Source organism: Pseudophryne corroboree, chromosome 5 (genome assembly GCF_028390025.1).
Source record: "Pseudophryne corroboree isolate aPseCor3 chromosome 5, aPseCor3.hap2, whole genome shotgun sequence".
Taxonomy (NCBI): domain Eukaryota; kingdom Metazoa; phylum Chordata; class Amphibia; order Anura; family Myobatrachidae; genus Pseudophryne; species Pseudophryne corroboree.
In genome coordinates this window covers 501,843,033-501,863,525 of record NC_086448.1, presented here as the reverse complement: position 1 = coordinate 501,863,525, position 20,493 = coordinate 501,843,033, and the positions used below count along the sequence as shown (strand labels likewise).

Below are 20,493 nucleotides of genomic sequence, written 5' to 3'. Positions count from 1 at the left end.
GCACCCTCCCCGTAATTCCATCTCAGTATCCCTGCCCGCACCCTACTCGTAATTCCTCTGCAGTGTCCCCACCTGCACCCTCCCTGTAATTGTCCCTCAGTGTTCCTGACCTCAGCCTCCCTGTGACTTCCCCCTCAGTATCCCTGCCCACATCCTCCTGTAATGCCTCCTCAGTGTCCCTGCCCGTACCCTCCCCATAATTCCCTCTCAGTGTCCCTACCCGCACACTCCTGTAATTCCCTCTCAGTGTCCCTGCCCGCACCCTCCCTGTAATTCCCCCTCAGTGTCCCTACCCGCACACTCCTGTAATTCCCTCTCAGTGTCCCTACCCGCACACTCCTGTAATTCCCCCTCAGTGTCCCTGCCTGCACACTCCTGTAATTCCCCCTCAGTGTCCCTGCCCACAGCCTCCCTGTAATTGCCCTTCAATGTCCCTGACCTCAACCTCCCAGTAAGCCCTCCACCTCATTGTCCCTACCTGCACCCTCCCTGTAATTCTCCCTCAGTGTCCCTGATCTCAGCCTATCTGCAACTCCCCCCTCAGTGTCCATGGATGGGGGAGGTGGGGGCGCCAGTTCCTTACTTTGCCAGGGGCTCTCAGACCCCTAGATACACCCCTGTGTATGATTGCCATCACCTGTGGTGAAACACCTTTCTTATCAATTAACTAGCTCACCACAGGTGATGGCAATCATACATTACCAGGAAAGTCCAGGAACAGAGCATTTCCTCCCTCATGGAGAGGGTCAGGTAGGCAAGTATGCTCTATGGGCATAACGTGTGTAAGGCCCAAGTCACAAGGAGGGGATGTTGGGTAGAAAAAAGTGTGGGCTAATAATGAATGTGGAGGGAGAAGCAAGGGAGCATGAGGGGGGAGGGCTGAGTATGGACTGTATAGACTTGGATATGGAGGGGGAAAGGGGGCACATATACAGTAGGCCCTGATTCAGCAAGAGTTGTAGTTTTGTGAGAAATCGCAAAACTACAACTCCTTTCTCTAACATGCAGGGGGCCGCCCAGCACAGGGCAAGGCTGCCCCGCTGAAATGCGAGCGCATCTCTAAACAGCGATGCTCTTGCATCTTAAGCATAGCCCCCTGCCTTCACAGCCTAGCTGCAAAGCCACGCAGCCAGTGCGGCCCGCCCTGCCCCACAAATGGTCAACACACACCTCCAATGTCTAAACAAACCCCCCCCCCAATGCTACGTTGCTGCCTCATAAATTCCACAATGGTGTCCTGTCGCCGCCCCCGCCGGCTCTTAAACTGCGATTGACATGCATGCATGCGCAGAAGTGCAGAAATCGACAAATAGCCATCTCTGCACTTAAGCATACACTGCTGAATTAGGCCCATAGTCCCCTGTCCCCAGTGCCACTATGGGTGCGTGGTCTACTGACCACGCTTGTTTGGCTGCCAAAACACACAGAAGTACATGACATTCTATGTACCACTGTATTTTTGTTGCATTAGCAATGTGAATAAGATGCATATTTTCAGCAAAAGACACTAGACGTGGGGTTACTGTAAGTCGCAAGTCTGTAGTATGCCAAATAGGGCTATTTGCTGTAATTTGAGCAAAGCTGTATGTGGACACATCTGTAGGATGCAGATATTGTGAATAAATATGAGCAGGAACCTAAGATTTTGAGCACAAACTACACTGACAGACATGACAGAGGCTCACAGACCACAGGGGTACAGCTAAGTACGGTATTGAGGAAGGACGATATGTAAGAATGTATTGCGCACACGACTCTATATTGGTGTCATGTTAGAGGAAAGGTGACAGTGATTTCATAGTTTTTTATAGATTTCATAAATTTCATAATTTACCAACAATATTATTATATATTTATTACCGGTTATTTATATAGCGCACACATCACAGCGCTTTACAGAGTATATTTGCCCATTCACATGCACCAGTGGAGCATACAGTCTATATTCCCTTCAACATGTACACACACACACACACACACACACACACACACACACACACACACACACATTCACACTAGGGTTCATTTTTGTTGGGAGCCAATTAACATACCAGTATATAATTGGATTGTGGGAGGAAACTGGAGTACCCGGAGGAAACCCATGCAAGCACATGGAGAATATACAAACTTCACACAGTTAGGGCCATGGTGGGAATCGAACCCATGACCTCAGTGCTGTGAGGTAGTAATGCTAATCATAACACTGTCCATGTTAACATTCCCCCATGAGAATAGTACATCACGGAATACTTGTAGTGTAGCTGTCCCCTGGTCACTTCTACTAAGGCTGGTTTAGGAGGCAGTAGGAAATCTGACAATGCTGATTAGATGAGGGTTGTGACCAACCAATCCGGTACCAGTTGTCATTTCCACCTATATATTGGAAAATTTAGTTGTCAGGCAGCTCTCCTACAGCCATCCAAGTATACAGTATGTTATTATGGGAACACATGCATAAAACATCCTAAAAACATGGGACCCCAAAGGTCAAGTAATGTTGGGAAAGTTAAAGGATTTTGCTATTTCTGTATCCATAAACATAGCTCCCCTTAATATTTATACTTGTTTCAGGTATATATTGCTGTGGACCTGCTTCTGTAAAAGCCATTAAAGAAGGGGATATTCATCTTGATTACGATGGTCCTTTTGTGTTTGCTGAGGTCAATGCTGACATTATTCAATGGGTTATTGGCCCAGATAAATCTAAACCAGAAAGGTTTTTCCATGACAGTTATTCAGTTGGAATACAAATCAGCACTAAGAATGTCGGGAATGATGGGCGAATGGATATTACTCATAATTACAAACATGATGAAGGTAAATGTAATGTCTATGATGTTGAGCACTATGATCCTAAATAATCATGATTTAATGGTCAATACCTTATAGGTTATACAGGTCCTAAATTATCTCTATGATCCACTGTTTATCCCATTCATAGGCTTACTGTAGTATTTTTTACATTATTAATAAAATAAAAATGAGCCGAAAATTGAGAACTTGTGCAAAATAATATACAAAAATTACTAGTAAATTAACATCCTCATCCTCCTCTTCCTCTTCCTTGGACACATTTGCAGGTAGTTTGGTATAAGCAACTGAAGCAATCTATTATAAATCACAACTGGGCAAACCCATGTTGCAGTGCAGGTGGGACAGATATAACATGTGCAGAGAGAATTAGATTTGGGTGGGGTGTGTTCAAACTGAAATCTAAATTGCAGTGTAAAAATAAAGCAGCCAGTATTTACCCTGCACAGAAACAATATAATCCACCCAAATCTAAATCTCTCTGTACATGTTACATCTGCCCCCCCTGCAGTGCAACATGGTTCTGCCCAGTTGCATGCATTTTAGGTTTGCTAACAAACCTGAATAACCCGCATTATGCAATAACAATGAAAAACAGCAAAGGCCTTAAAAAAGAGGAACTAAAAGCAAGGTATATTTCACCTAATTACTAGTGATAATTTGTTTGCATTGCTGCATAGCTAATGTACAGTATAATTTGTCCTGCTAGGATCAGAAAAAGAAAGGCTTGTGTTTAAAAAAGCCTTAGAAAAGAAGAACAATCCAGGTGGCCAAGACTCCGTCAACCAAGTTCCTGGCACTCCTGCTCCAAATCCTCCTCTTACAGATATTGGATTAAATATGAAACTGAAGTTAAAAGATCCTCCAGTTTTTGGTCAGGATGTCCAGCTAATTGTTTTGATTACAAATCTGACATCTCAAAAGAAAAAACTAAACATTAATATTAATGCTCAGACCATGGAGAACAACGGCACAAACATGAAGCTAATATGGCAAAAATCAGATTTCATTAAAATAAAACCAAAAGAAGGTAAGCTATCTTTCCTTGTAAAAATTATATATTACAAAATGTATGGAAAAAGCAGTGATGTATATAATTGCTACCATGAAGTACCAATCTCCCCAATAGGATCATGGCCTAATAATATATATTAAAAACAAAAAATAGATATTATCTTTGCCACGTAAGTACTTAAGCTGATTCAGAAACCTAACTAAATGGAGATAATGTAATAACCGGAATACAGGTTGAGTATCCCATATCCAAAAGGCTTGGGACCAGAAATATTTTGGATATCCGATTTTTCCGTAGTTCGGTATAATTGCATGCAATAATGAGATATCATGGCGATGGGACCTAAGTCTAAGCACAGAATGCTTTTATGTTTCATACACACCTTATACACACAGACGGAAGGTAATTTAATACACAAGGAAGGATAGAATAGGAAGAATAGGAGGATGGGTAGCAATGTGTGTGGAAAAAAAGCATAAATGCTACTTTAATACAAAATATTGAAGACAAAACTGAGGCCCTTTGGGTCACCATAGAAACCGGGGAGAAGGATGTTATTCGCATTGGGGTGATCTATAGACCACCAGGCCAGGGGCAGGATTTGGACAGAAACCAATTGTTGGACATCACTAAAATGGCTTTAAAGGGAGAAGTCATAATCATGGGAGACTTTAATTTACCTGATGTAAATTGGGAGGGGTCTTTTGCAAATTCAGCTACAAGTGGCTGAATTTCTACATTCCTTACAGGGAGCATCTCTCAAGCAATTGGTGACGGAGCCCACTCGCAAAGATTCAATATTAGATTTAATTCTTACAAATGGTGATAGGATATCCGACATATATGTGGGTGAGCACCTGGGATCCAGTGATCATCAAGCAGTATGGTTTAGTATAAAGACAGCATCCAACTCCTGTCACACAAAAACAAAGGTGTTGGATTTTAGAAATGCTGATTTTGTAAAAATGGGGAGATGTTTAAGTGATTCATTGGTGGACTGGTGGAACTTGGAAGGAATGCAGGAGAGGTGGGAAAAACTGAAAAGTGCAATACTAAGTGCAACTGATCTTTGTATCAAAAGGGTTAGGAAAAGCACCAGGAAAAGGAACCCAGTGTGGTTCACAAAAGTAGTATCAACTAGTGTGAAAGCAAAAAAGATGGCTTTTAGGAAATACAAACAGACTCAAAATAATAATGACAAAGAGGTGTATCTTGACAGACGGAAGGATGCTAAGAAAGTGATCAGACGTGCAAAGGCAGAAGCTGAGGAAAAAATGGCCCAGTCAGTAGATAAAGGGGGCAAAACTTTTTTTATAAGTGAAAGGAGAAAATCAAATGGAGGAATAATAAGACTTAAGACAGAGAGTGAGCATTTGGTGGAGGGAGACAAGGCAATAGCAAATCACCTAAATAATTATTTTTGCTCAGTATTTACTACAGAAGAAGGGATGGGGCCACAGTTAAGTTGCAAGGACATTCATAAAAATAAGGTAGATGAAAGTACATTTACAGAGGAGAAGGTCCTAACAGAACTTTCACAACTAAAAGTGGATAAATCAATGGGACCAGATGGGATACACCCAAGGATACTCAAAGAGCTAAAAGATGTGCTGGTTACACCGTTAACAGAATTATTTAACCAGTCACTAAATACAGGTGCCATTCCAGAGGACTGGAAAAGAGCAAATGTAGTTCCACTGCATAAAAGTGGAAGCAAGGAAGAAGCAAGTAACTACAGACCAGTAAGCCTTACATCAGTAGTGGGGAAAGTAATGGAAAAACTATTAAAAGAAAGAGTTGTGGAATATCTTAAATCAAACCACTTACAGGATCCAAAACAGCATGGATTTACTGGTGGTAGATCATGCCAAACAAATCTTATTGACTTTTTTGACTCTGTGACGAAAATAATAGATCAAGGGGGAGCTGTAGATGTAGCATATCTAGACTTTAGTAAGGCATTTGACACTGTCCCACATCGCAGACTGCTAAATAAACTTGAAAGCGTGGGGGTGGATTATAAAACAGTTAAATGGATAAGAACCTGGTTGCAGGATAGGAAACAGACAGTTGTAGTTAATGGAGTGCAATCTATGGAGGGAAATGTTACCAGTGGAGTACCCCAGGGATCTGTACTTGGTCCAGTTCTCTTTAATATCTTTGTTGGTGACATTGCAGATGGTATTGAAGGGAAGGTATGCCTTTTTGCAGATGATACAAAGATATGCAACAGGGTAGACACACCGGGAGGGGTAAAACAAATGATTGATGACCTAGCTAGGCTTGAGAAATGGTCAAGAACGTGGCAACTACAGTTTAATGCTAAAAAATGCAAAATCATGCACTTGGGTCTCAAAAACCCAAAGGCTAAATATAGTATCAAGGGTACTATAATGGAAACTACTGAGGAGGAAAGGGATTTAGGAGTCACTATTTCAAGTGACTTGAAGGCAGGAAAGCAATGCAACAAAGCAATGAGAAAGGCAAGTCAGATGCTTGGTTGCATAGGGAGAGGAATCAGTAGCAGGAAAAAAGAAGTGATAATGCCACTGTATAGGTCTTTGGTGCGGCCCCATCTGGAATACTGTGTCCAGTTCTGGAGACCATATCTCCAGAAGGATATAAATACAGTAGAGAGTGTACAAAGAAGGGCAACTAAAATGGTGCATGGCCTACATCACAAAACGTACCCGGAAAGGCTAAAAGATCTTAACATGTATAGTTTGGAGGAGAGAAGGGAAAGGGGAGACATGATAGAAACTTTCAAATATATCAAGGGTCTTAACAAAGTTCAGGAGGGAAACATTCTTCAAAGGAAGAGAAGTATTAGAACTCGAGGACATACACTGAGACTGGAGGGGGGGAGGTTCAGGGGAAATTTAAGGAAAAATTACTTCACAGAAAGGGTAGTGGATAAGTGGAATAGTCTCCCATCAGAGGTGGTAGAGGAAGACTATAGAGCAATTTAAACATGCTTGGGATAGGCATATGAATATCCTTACAAAGAATTAAGGTTCAAAAAGGGTTGAGATTACCTAAAGGATAAAAAAAAAGGGCAGACTAGATGGGCCAAGTGGTTCTTATCTGCCGTCAAATTCTATGTTTCTATGTAAAGTTATTAAACATATTGTATTAAACAAAGTTTGTGTACATTAAACCATCAGAAAACAAAGGTTTCACTATCTCAGTCTCACTCAAAAAATTCTGTATTTCGGAATATTCCGTACTTTGGAATATTTGGATATGGGATACTCAACCTGTACATACGTTTTACCGGTAATCGGGATTCTGGCTGTCATGATCCCGACAGCGACATCCCGACCACCAGTATGCCAGCAGTGGTGCGAGTGGTAGAAAGCCTCTTGCGGGCTCACTGGGGCTTTCTACCGGATACCCATAGAGGGAGAAAAGCCTGTGGCGCCGGTATTCCGGTGGTGGCATTTCACCGCATGCCTTTTGTGTCCCACTATTTTACTTTGTAAATGACACTCGGAAACATCAATGGAACGTGTCAAATGACTACAGATCATTGTAAAACGCTTCTATTTGTAAATAATATATATTTTTAATAAATTCTCTTGTGATGCGAGTATTGAAATACATACAGTATACTGGTCAGTTTGATTCGCAAATAAAGGACAATTGGGCTTTAATATACTTTTTAGTTAATTACAAATTGATAAGTACAGATGCATTTATGTCATTTTGCAAATACAATTAAAATTAAGAGGCCCAACTAAGTGATAGATCAAATTTCCAAAATCAAAGAAGCCTATTTCATAACTTTCGCTGTAAAACAATGGACTCCTTTATATTGGTTAATTAGCCTAATTAGGTGTACATACTGTATGTGCCGATCTCACACTATGAAGTACTGTATACAGGAGCCGAATAACATCTATTATTTGGCTGAATGATTTACATTACAAGACATCATTGATTCCTTTCTAACAATTATTTACTGATATAAGAAATGCATCATAAATATCTACCATTGAGGTGATTATTATTATTATTATTATTATTATTATTATTATTATTATTATTATTCATACCACACTGCAGCAGCACTAGTCAAAAGTTATTTCAACAATTGATTTGGGATGATTTTCTGATTTTTTTTTTTGCGAAAATGCCACGATTTTGCAAATCACAAATTTATTAAGGACATGGAAATTGCATGTCAAATGGAACTTCCCACACCAAATTGCAGCAAAAGACCATCGGAGCAAACATTATAAAAATTAACATTGGAATCATAGAAAATAGCGAATTTACTAAGAATAGTTTTTTGCAGTCACACAAAAATCGCACCTCAATGAACCAGATCTGTCACGCTTGAAGGTTGGTTTTGGCACAATCACGCCTGAGAGTTGGTTTTGCCTAGGGTTGGCTTGGAGTGCTGAGGCTGGAGCTGTGACAGTGTGGAGAAAGGCACTTATTCAATTTCAGACCTGATCGTAGATGTGCGAAAAAATGCACATCTACAATCAAAATCTCTGACATGCGGGGGGACGCCCAGCACAGGGCTAGTCCACCCTGCATGCCAGGCTCTCCCCCCACCCCCTTGCAGACGAGTGAAAGCATCGCACAGCGGAGATGCTTTTGCACCTGCTGAGTAGCTCCCTGCCTACGCAGCCTAGCTGCAAAGGCAGACGGCTACTCGCAATGTATTGAATGCAGCAGCTGCGTGTGAAGTCACGCAGCCGCCGCAGCCCACCCCGCAAATGGTCCGGACACATCTGCGTTGTCCGGACCGCGCCCCCCCAACGCCGCCACAAGTTCCAATGGTGCAACTGATGGTGCATCTAAAGATGCAGCAATTGGCATTATAGCACCTACAGATGCTGACAGTTGTAGAATCAGTCCTTGCACATTCAGGCAGACAGATGTACAGAAGGGAAGGGGTTTGTAGAAGCATTTGGATAAAGTCACAGATGAGCGACTGCCAATAGATACAGCCGCATCCGCGTCCATCTCTGAATCCGACCCAATATGTTGTCCTGTGTTGTCCATGTGTTGTTGTTTTTCTTTTTTCTCTTACATCCTAGATGATGCTGGGGTCCACATTAGTACCATGGGGGTATAGACGGGTCCACCAGGAGCCATTGGCACTTTAAGAGTTTGAGAGTGTGGGCTGGCTCCTCCCTCTATGCCCCTCCTACCACACTCAGTTTAGAAAATGTGCCCGGAGGAGCTGGTCACAGCTAGGGGAGCTCTCCAGAGTTTCTCTATTAAAGTTTATTTTAGAGTTTATTATTTTACAGGGAGGCTGCTGGCAACAGCCTCCCTGCTTCGTGGGACTAAGGGGGTGATAAAGCTAAATATTTATCTTATATAAAACCCTTTATGAGGTCTAAGAACACTGTACGCTATTTACGTATGAAGTACCGTAAGGGTACGCTCGTTGCGTAACAATCGCTTAGCCGTGGTCGAGACGCTCAAGCGTCACGTTCGCTCACGGCCAAGAGATCACAGGCAGGCACACTATTGGCTGCTGACTAACGTAATGGTTCACTATAGCGTAACGGGCGCTGTATCGGGAGCGGGCTGCTCGAGCGATACAGACGCTCACGAGAATACGCTGTTGGTATCGGGCACACTTATAGGTGAGCGATTACCGTAATGCTACGCTATCAGCGTAGCGGACGCTCGAGACCACGAGGAGATCACGAGCGGCGCAGACGCTCACAATGTTAAACCTTTATATCTAAACCATAAACAATGTAATATGCTGTAAAACCTTAGTGTAGAGATAGGGTGTAGATGCAACACAGTGTAACCTTATTAACTTGAAAGCTGTTTGAGCGTCACCGACGCTCTGAGAATACTTAACACTATAAGAAATACACAGATACCGTGCTTAGGGTCCAACGCCTAATATATATATTATGAATGTTATACTTGCAAAAGAATTAATACAATACAAGTCATACACTACAATATAACATAGACTACCTAACCAGATAACTACACAGGAAATACAATACAATACTATTACGTTTAAGAGACTACGAGAGAAAGAGGAGAAGAGAGAGAGAGAGAGATATGGCCCATAACCACAAGAAAGACAATATGATTGCGGAGAAAACTTACGCACAAAGGAAACGATCGCATGCGCCTCTGGACATCCAGCTCCCGATTTTCAGCAATGATAACCGTTGAAGAGTGAGAGCTGGATGTGATCGGCTTGTCTATTTATGCCCCACACACAATACGATTCAATGGTCCCTACAATCTCATTGTTCATTGGACACAGGAATTCCTCCTCGCATTATAACAAAAGGTCATAGGTTGATTCATACAGGTGGGCTGTGACTATTTCCAACAGCTCAGGTGGGAGGGAAACTGGGTTTCCCGCCGCATGGATAATTAAGTGCAAATAATAGTAAATGGACATAAACTTCTTATGTCCATAACTATTCGCACGAGCGATTAATCCGCTTCAAACCAACACCGGAATATTGCTAATTAGATACTCTTCCGATGGATACTAAACACCACTGTATTACTCCTGTCTGACCCTTCGTATCAAACAAAGGGGGATTTCTCTGTTCATGAACATTCTACATTAACCAAACTTTCAGAATCTATCAAAGGGACCATGATCTACAAAATACATTATATAGTGAAAATATGTAACGATTGAGTCGCACGCTATGAACACATGAACTCTACCGTAAATGCACATACCGCGCGCCCGCGGGTGCCCGCAACAGCGAGTATGCGCACGCACGGGAGAGCGCACGCATGCGCAGCGCAGGCCTGTGTGAGGTGCAAATATGGCAGTGTGCATAGAGATATTTTTCTGACTTTGACAGTCCACCCTTTGGCAGTCAACAATAACTGCCACTTCCTAAAACATTTCAAAAAGAGAAAAATATATGTCAGGGGTTAATACATTTACATGGTTGGGTAGGGGAGGAGAGGAGAAGGTAGGAAAAGGGTATGACCTAGTGAGATAGCAGAAGCATGTGTGTATGAATCCGTGTTTGGGGGTCATGTATCATCGTGCCGTACGTGTTTTAAATCAAGCTTCGAGGCATTGCGAAGTATACATTTGAATTCCTTCTTATCCCGTGGTACGGGTCTGTGGATGGGCTGTCAAACTTTACCGAGCTCTTTTCGGAACAAAATGGGGAGCACATTTTAGTTGATGATACATGAATGGGGGAATATGTGATTGCTGATATCTGTGCCTGTATTCCCTATACTATGTGTGTAATTACCTGAAGGTTGTAGAGATGAAGAAAAGACATAATTACGGTAAATGCAGTGGTATTCTATGTCAGGTAAATGAACATTTGTCGGTTGAAGTCTTGTTCGGTGTCTGTTGAATGCAGTCTTCTTTGTGCTTTTGCCCATAAGGTGCGAGCAAAAGCTTTGTCAATGTCCATAGATTTACAAAAGTGTTGGGCTAGCGTAATTTTAAAATTTCTAGGGAAACTGGGGATCTATGGCAAAGTTCATCAAAAATCTGTGTATCAGGTTGTCAAAACTTCTTCTTTAATCCATCTGTTGTCTGTATATCGGCTCATCAAATTCCTCGTCCAAGTGGGTCTTTTTACCTTGGAGGAAAACGGAAAAACAGGTGAAAGAAACGGACCGTATAATCGCATTTTCATTACATCATTGTTTCTACCGTCGGGTCGTAAATCAAATCCATGGGAATTACAGTTTCCTCACTCCTTAAACTCATCACCCTGGTACTTCGTTTGCACTTCGTTAAAGCCTGACCGCATCTAAATATCAAGCCAATCGTTATGATAACACCTAAGATACATAGGAGAAACTTCCCTACATCCATTATGACTCCTTGAGCCCATTCTCCTAAACCGGAGAACCAATTTCGCGGGTTCAACCATGACACCCAACCAGTCAGCTCATTACTCATAGCAGCAAGGGTGAGATTGTGTCTCCTGCGAAATTCCCACTTCAGTTGGAGAATATCGTCCATCTTTTGGTCTATGACCTCGACCAGGTCCTCGGTACTATTTGTAATATATGTGCAACATTTCACGCCGTACTGCGTTGCCAGTGTGACACAATATCCACCTGTTACTGCTGTGAGATAATTGAGAATCATTCTATGCTGAACTAGTTCTGTTTTATAAGCTTGAAGTTCTCTTCCAGTATACCTAAACGTGTCATCATACATTTCTGTGATATTGTCTAACAAATTTGCGAGCGCAGATATGTATTTATAATTCAACACTCCTCTGGCGGTGCGAGTGATGTCTAACGCAAGTAGAAACTGAATCCCGGTGGATTCATGGATCATGTCAGAGGCCGGATGCTCTGTTCTTTCTATCAGGTGCCGTTTAACTACGTGCTCGTAATGGGTGTGAGTATAAGGAGCTTGGGCAACACGGTGTATATCTTTCATTTTGGCATGTGATACAGTCATTACTTCAGGCAATACTTTTCCAATATAACACAATCCTTCCGAGTTTGGGGCAAGCCACTTATACGCCTTCCTCCCGCATATGAAATATGCATCATCGGGGAGAACATATGGGACGGAGTAGGACATAACCATATTACACATCTTCCATGTGAAATCTCCTAACCCTAATTCTCCCATCTGTCTAGTACACGTATCAGCTTGTACGATATGTGCACAGTATCCTGGTGATACCTCTCCAACTCTCGTAATCCTACTTCCTAGGGTATACCTATATCGGAAAGATTTTCCTCTACTGGCTATGTGGCGTATAAGTTCTGTATCTGTCGGCATTCTATCTGCTCTATATGAAAAGGTCATGGTTTGGTTACTCCATGACACTTCCCAATTTCCCGGCTTTCGGGGATTGGAAATGTTAAAACATATGAGGGATCTATCCACATGATATTGGTGGAGCTTCAAACTAGGAGGACTGGAGATATTAAACCTCCTGTCCACCGGCCTCCCACCACTTAGCTCAAGTACCTCCCCTATCGTTAAAGGAAATGGTACTAGTCCTGATTTGCTATGACCTTGAGGTACTTGAGAGCATACCCAACAATCTGTTTGGTTTAGCACACTACCCACTAAGGAGTGATAGTCACTCAATGGATGCCGGTCCATGTGGATATTAAAACTGGATTGGCATTTCTTAATGCACCCATCCTCGACTACGTTGTCACAGAGCCTACAGATACAGTTTTCTTCAGCTAACAATCCTTCACAATTCCTTCTATGGTCAATGCTATCGGATCGTTTTCTGATACTCGCCTTTGCTTGTTGATTATGTTGTTCTCGGAAAACTACGCCTCCATCTCTGTCATCAGAACCCATTCCAGAACCTCTCTCGAACTCCATGGTACTCTCGCCGGAACAGACTGCTCTGGTCAACATCATGGTCAACAGGAAAATCCGGATCACAGTCTCTTGAGGCAAGTCCATCTTAGGAGGAAACGAAGAAGAATGAGAATGGGGAAAAAATAATTTGAGGGAGAGGGGATGGGAAGTGGAGAAAAGCAATAGAAGGGAAACGGAGGATCGACAACTGCTTTTGATCTTGTGATTCTCGATGCTCAGGTGCCGCCTCAGTCCTCCTGGAACAGACACTCCAGTGATACAACTTCCTCTACCGTCTGTTCCTTATCACGGGACCTCTCTGGATCAGCAACCTTCTTACAATGGGACGAATGAACCCAAGTCTCTCTCTCGGCAACTTTCAATGCTGTAGTGCTAGTCAATAAGACTTGGTATGGTCCTTCCCATCTGTCAATAAGGCAACCTGAGCGTAGAAAATTCCGTATCATTACATAATCCCCAGGTTCAATGTCATGACAATTACTATCTGGTAAATCAGGAATCACTAACTTCAAATTATCATTTTGATTCCTTAGCTGTTTACTCATGTTAATCAAGTACTTTACAGTCACTTCATTGTTACACTTCAAATCATCCTGAGGGTTAATCATAACATGCGGTTGTCGACCAAACAAGATTTCAAAGGGAGACAGATTAAGAGGGGACCTGGGAGTGGTTCTGATGCTGTACAGTACAATGGGTAGAGCTTCTGGCCATGTCAATCCTGTCTCTGCCATAACTTTACTCAGTTTATTTTTAATAGTGCTGTTCACTCTTTCCACCTTTGCACTCGCCTGTGGACGGTATGGAGTGTGCAGCTTGCTATCAATTCCCATCAACTTACACATTCCTTGAAAGACATCACCTGTAAAATGGGTACCCCTATCACTTTCAATTATTCTAGGGATACCATATCTACATACAAATTCCTGCACAATTTTCTTAGCAGTAAACATAGCGGTATTTGTGGCCGCAGGAAATGCTTCGACCCAATTTGAGAAAACATCTATACAAACAAGTACATATTTCAAATTTCGACAAGGGGGTAATTGAATGAAGTCAATCTGTATTACCTGGAAAGGGCCGCCTGCAGGTGGGATATGAGATGGTTCTGTTGGTATTGCCTTTCCGATATTCTTTCTCAAGCATGTAAGGCATGACATTGCTCTTTTACTTGCATGAGATGAAAATCCTGGGGCGCACCAATATGCTCTTACCAACTTGCACATTCCTTCCTTGCCCAGATGAGTCAGCCCGTGTGCTGCCTCAGCTAAACATGGGAGATATGCTCTGGGGGCCACCGGTTTACCTTGTCCATCTGTCCAGAGTCCTGAGGACTCTTGGCCATATCCCTTTGCCTTCCAGACTGCCTTTTCCTGTGTGGAACACAAATTTTGCATTTCACACAACTTCTGTGTGTTGATGGTATTAAATACCATCAGTTGTGTGGTGTCTGTCTGTCTGGGGGTACCAGCTGCTAACTTAGCTGCTTCGTCTGCTCGGCTGTTACCAAGTGATACTGGGTCCTGGCTATATGTGTGTGCTTTACACTTGATAACAGCCACTCTGTCGGGTTCCTGTATCGCTGTTAGAAGCCTTTTGATGTGGGCTGCATGCGCTATCGGTGTACCAGCTGCCGTCATGAAATTTCTGAGGCGCCATAGGGCTCCGAAATCATGGACTACCCCGAATGCGTATCTAGAGTCGGTGTAGATATTGGCTGATTTGCCCTTAGCCAATTCACATGCTCAGGTTAGGGCGACCAGTTCAGCAACCTGGGCTGAGTGAGGTGGGCCTAGCGGTTCCGCTTCTATGGTGCCTTGGTCATCTACGACTGCGTATCCAGTACACAAGTCTCCCGAGTCTGACTGTCTGTGACAACTACCGTCCGTGTAGAAAGTTAGATCTACATCTTCCAGTGGGTTGTCACTGATGTCAGGCCTTGCGGTAAAATTTTGGGTCAAATATTCCATACAATCATGTGTGTCTTCCTTTGTGTTAAATTCTCCTTCCCCACCACTCTCATCCTCCACCCTTTGTGCCTGTCCAGGCACACCTGGGAGATATGTTGCAGGATTTAATGCACTGCATCTCCTTATGGTGATGTTTACGGGGGCCATTAGTGCCAATTCCCATCTTGTAAACCGCGCTGATGAGACGTGTCTGGTTTGGGCAGAATTTAGCAAGGCTGACACTGCATGTGGTGTATGAATTGTGAGGTTGTGACCTAGCACTACATCTTCGCTTTTCGTTACTAGCAATGCTATCGCAGCAACGCTTCGCAAACATGTGGGGAGGGATCGCGCTACCGTATCTAGCTGAGCGCTGTAGTATGCTACTGGCCTGCTGGCATCACCGTGCTTTTGGGTTAAGACGCCTGCCGCGCAACCAGCACTTTCTGTTCCGTACAGCTCAAACTGTTTCCCATAGTCTGGCATACCTAATGCTGGTGCCTGCGTTAGGCACTGTTTAAGTCTCTCAAATGCCATCTCGGACTCGTCTGTATGCGAAATCCGATCAGGTTTGTTTGAGGAGACCATCTCCTGCAAAGGTAACGCTAGAATGGAAAACCCTGGGATCCAGTTACGGCAATACCCACACATTCCTAAAAATGTTCTGATCTGTTGCTGGGTTTGTGGCAGAGTCATGTCTCTAATTGCTTGAATTCTATCAGCGGTCAGGTGTCTCAGTCCTTGTGTTAGACAGTGTCCCAAATATTTTACCTTAGTTTGGCATAATTGCAACTTGTCTTTGGAAACCTTGTGTCCTGTATCTGAAAGATGAAACAGGAGCTGTTTCGTATACTTCAGGGATGCTTCCAATGAATCAGAACACAGTAGTAGATCATCCACGTACTGTATTAATACTGATCCACTCTCTGGTTGGAAAGACTGTAAACAATCATGCAAAGCCTGGGAAAAGATACTTGGACTGTCTATGAAACCTTGTGGTAATCGAGTCCATGTGTATTGGACTCCTCTGTATGTGAATGCAAACAAATATTGGCTGTCAGGGTGCAGAGGTACCGAAAAGAAAGCGGAGCAGAGGTCAATAACAGTGAAAAATTTCGCAGTGGGAGGGATTTGCATAAGGATGACAGCTGGATTTGGCACTACGGGGAACTGACTCTCAACTATTTTGTTAATCCCCCTTAGATCCTGCACTAGCCTGTAACCCCTCCCCCCACTCTTTTTAACAGGGAAGATGGGACTATTGGCAGTGCTGGACGTTCTTACCAGAATGCCCTGTTGTAGCAAGCGCTCTATTACGGGATACACTCATAACTCCACCTCTGGCTTCAGAGGGTACTGTGGGATTTTTGGAGCTATCCTACCATATTTTACTTGTACAACTACCGGAGCTACGTTTGCCATTAATCCAGTGTCCTGTCCATCTTTAGTCCAAAGTGACTCTGGTATCTGGGATGTCATTTCCTCTACTTGGGATGGAGTCCTATTTGTCATAATGGTATGTGACATTAATTTTGACGGGGAGTCTAACATGTCTCGCACTTCCTGAGCGTGATTCTCAGGTATGTCCAAGAATACACCTTCAGGAGTACAATAAATGACGCACCCCATTTTGCACAACAAGTCTCTTCCCAGGAGATTAGTCGGTGCCGATGCAGCCAGCAAAAAGGAATGCTTGGTATGTAACGGCCCTACTGTAATCTCGGCTGGTTTGCTAACAGGGTAGTGCTGGACTACTCCTGTTACTTCTATGGCTGGAATTGTCTTACCAGTGGTTCTCATGCCCACTGTCGAATTTATCACTGATTTGGCCGCCCCTGTGTCTACAAGAAAGTTTAATGATTTACCAGCTACATTGATTGCAATTTCTGGTTCACTCCCAAGACTTGCAATCAATTTTACTGGCTGCAGATTACAGGTATGGCCACACCCCTATTGGGTATGGTGACCTCCCTGAATCCCGCTGGCAGTAACTACTTGTGAAGGGGTTAAATGGGAACTACCAGTGGCTTGCCAGTCTCTGTTCGGGGGGTATCTTTTTGTTTCCCCTGTATGTGGCTCATAACTCCATCTCTGCGGACCCTGCACCCAATGTCGTGTGTCGTGTCGTTGTCTAGGGGGTTGATATGAGTTTTGTGAATTTTTCACTCTACAGTCTCGTGCCATGTGTCCCTGTCTATGACAAGAAAAACAAGTTACCACATTTGAGTTACCCACAGGGTTTGGTGATTTATACAAAGGCTGCCTTGTGGTCAGGGCCTGTATACTTACGGCCATTAACTTATCACCTTGTGACTCCCTGTGTCGGGTGATATTCCGGTCGTGATCAATAGCAGCCTCTCTCAAAGTAGCCACCGACAGACCTCGCCAACATGGTTGCGTGGTCTGTACTCTTGTCTTTAATGTCTCTTTTAAACCATCCATTAGTACAGATACTGCTACTTCTCGATGGTTTATGTTTGTTTTAATGTCCTCTATACCTGTGTACTTTGCCATTTCTAGTAATGCCCTGTGAAAATATTCTGCAGCAGTTTCTGACTCTTTCTGTCTAATGGAGAAAATCTTATTCCACTTAACTACCGCTGGGAAATACTCCTTTAACTGTAAACTTATTCTTTTTACGTTATCTTTGTTGTACACATCTGTAAGAGGTACATCCTGATCTAATCCACAGTCAGCCAAAAATTGAGCTGCGTCGACATTTGAGAGTAAACATGCCCTCAGCAATACCTGCCAGTCTTTGTTATTGGGCTCTAAAGTGTTCCCTAGGTCTCTGATGTATTTCTGACTAGCAACTAAGACTTTCCTAGGGTCAGGGAATTCGGACACTATGGTTCTTAATTCCATTCGGGAAAATGGGCTGTACATGGCAATGGTCCTAACAGGTGTGATTCCTGTCGTGTCAGTTTTCCCATTTGGCACTGCTATTACCCTAACAGGATTAAGTCTACTAACATCACTCTGTGTAGGTTCTACAGCCTGTGGTGAAATGGTTTCAGCGTAGTGTATGGTGCCGTACTTACCTGTAGATACGACCTCACCTATCCCTCCGCTAGGGGCTTTTGTTACTAATCTCGTGGGTGGAGCCGTGCCTACTGTTGTCTCTGCTATGGTGGCTGCTAGAGAGAGCGCCGATATTGTTGCCGATTCGTCCTCTTGATCACACTCCTGGGGAAAGTTCAAAACAGGGTACAACTTGCACGGGTTAATACTTGCATTGGTTAACTTATTAACATTTACACAGTTGCTAAGTGTTTGTTTGTTACACCCTAATGCGTCATTCTCCGCAACCAATTTCTCTCCTGATATGTATGGTGGCGGCGGGGCCGTCGCTATCAATTTCTTGATAGGATTAGATCCTGCCGCCAGAGCCAATCCTCTATGTATTTCACCCTCCTGTTGCCATAACTGCAAATAATCATAATGTTGGATTCGTCTCTTTGTTGATTTAATGAGACATATCCTCCTCCTTAAATTTTGCAACACTTCTGGGCTAAAGCTACCTACTCTTGGGAATTTCTCCCCGTCATGCACTGTCATTCTCTCCCATTCATCACATAAAACCTCTGTATGTGAACCATATTTTTCACACATTACGTACCTTGCCGACCCGACTGGTCGGTTCACTGAATCAACCCGAACCGAGGTTGATCGCCCCCTTCCTGAACAATCGGCCCCCATAACTTGCAGGTGTTGCTTTCACCACCTCTGACCTTCAATCAGGGTCTTCAGCGAACCCTTACAAAAACCAAAATGTTCACGATAGGCTAACGGTGGCGGTTTACCGAGTACCCCACTCACTCGCCCACGCCGACCAATACGACCCACACACTGCCTTAGTGCTGGCGTACTCGACCCAGGGCCCCTATGAACCTCTATTTACTGGAACATGCGAGGGATATCCGCAGAACACTTACTCTTTCCAGTAACTATTGGTTGTTGGACAATTCCTGAGTGACCAGCGAACTTCCCTTCAGAAAATAAAAAATTACACAAATCACATCAGAGTGTACAAATAGTTTTACGACCGGGTTTGTACACAAATGGTACTGGTCAGATTAACCAATGTACACAATTACGTGCGGTACAATCGTTCAGCACATAAGCAACTAATCTTATGTGCTGAGCGACCAGTGGAATCGAGAATTTCGGCTGCGAATTCCTTCAGCCAGAGCTTTATTGGCCTATATGGGTTTTGCACCAACCCCCTGGGTTGTGCCCTTTTCTCTTTTATGGCAGACTTCTTAGTCTGCTGTACCTGGACCTCCCGGTCTGTAGTATGACCTCCTGGTCTACTATACTCTACTGCTCAAATTTTATGTTTAACCAGAGATGCCTCCCTAGCCACCATGCACGTCACTTACATGTATGTACCTCTGCGAGAACTCGACTTCTTGTGGTTCAACCTGTAAAATTGTATAAACTTATATATACAAAACACTCACTCACCACACGTACACTTTTGCTTCTATTTCTATTTCTGCGCAGAAATTTTCTTTAGACCAGATGTGTTGTGAATTTGGAGAAGGATCTGTTAATCTAAATTTCGGATTTAAAATAGATTTGCGCTATTTATCGCCTGTTGCGCTACTTATCGCCTGTTGCGCTACTTATCGCCTGTTGCGCTACTTAAAAATCAACACTGTCGTGTGACTTGAGTTACGTGGGCGTACCCAGACGCTCCGTTGCGTAATTTACGCTGTGTGCGTCGGCCTTTGCGTACGCGAGTCTCAGCCCTTTGTTAGAGACACGTGTACACAAAACCAATGTCCACCGTAACACAACTAACACGTTTATCAATGTAGATGATCCTCGATCGTCTACTGCGCAACACACCAATCTCTCCTTTTACCTTTAGGTAGAGCTGCGTGTGGGTTTTACACTTTAACTATGAAATAGCGACAAATCTCTCTTAGCACGTTTTATCAATTATAAAATGGCAAACAGGAGAGTGATATATGAAAATACACGAATGAAAAAGAAATGCAGATATGTGCGTGTGTACGCAAGACAGAAATAAACAGTTTTAAAAGACACTAGTGTGTTGTTCTTACCTCCGGTTCCGGATTCCTTCAGCACCCTTTACTAAGCGAAGCAGACGCTTATCCCGTCAGCACTGCGAAGAATATAATCTCCCGCCCTTTGCTGATGGATAATGTCTGCTGAAATTACCTAGCAGAGATATGTGAAGGACAGGACGAGCGGCCAATTGATAAAGCTAAATATTTATCTTATATAAAACCCTTTATGAGGTCTAAGAACACTGTACGCTATTTACGTATGAAGTACCGTAAGGGTACGCTCGTTGCGTAACAATCGCTTAGCCGTGGTCGAGACGCTCAAGCGTCACGTTCGCTCACGGCCAAGAGATCACAGGCAGGCATACTATTGGCTGCTGA

At 43.3% G+C, this 20,493-nt stretch overlaps 1 protein-coding gene across 2 annotated transcripts in view; it reads left to right on the top strand.

The window, feature by feature from the left end:
* The window catches only part of LOC134927912 (protein-glutamine gamma-glutamyltransferase 5-like), a 352,569-nt gene that overhangs the window by 173,573 nt on the left and 158,503 nt on the right, over positions 1-20,493 (top strand). For both annotated transcript variants that reach the window (XM_063923027.1, XM_063923026.1), the window contains exons 9-10: positions 2,572-2,817; positions 3,521-3,841. In XM_063923027.1, the coding sequence (XP_063779097.1) occupies positions 2,572-2,817; positions 3,521-3,841 (567 nt within the window). The remainder of the gene's footprint in view (positions 1-2,571; positions 2,818-3,520; positions 3,842-20,493) is intronic.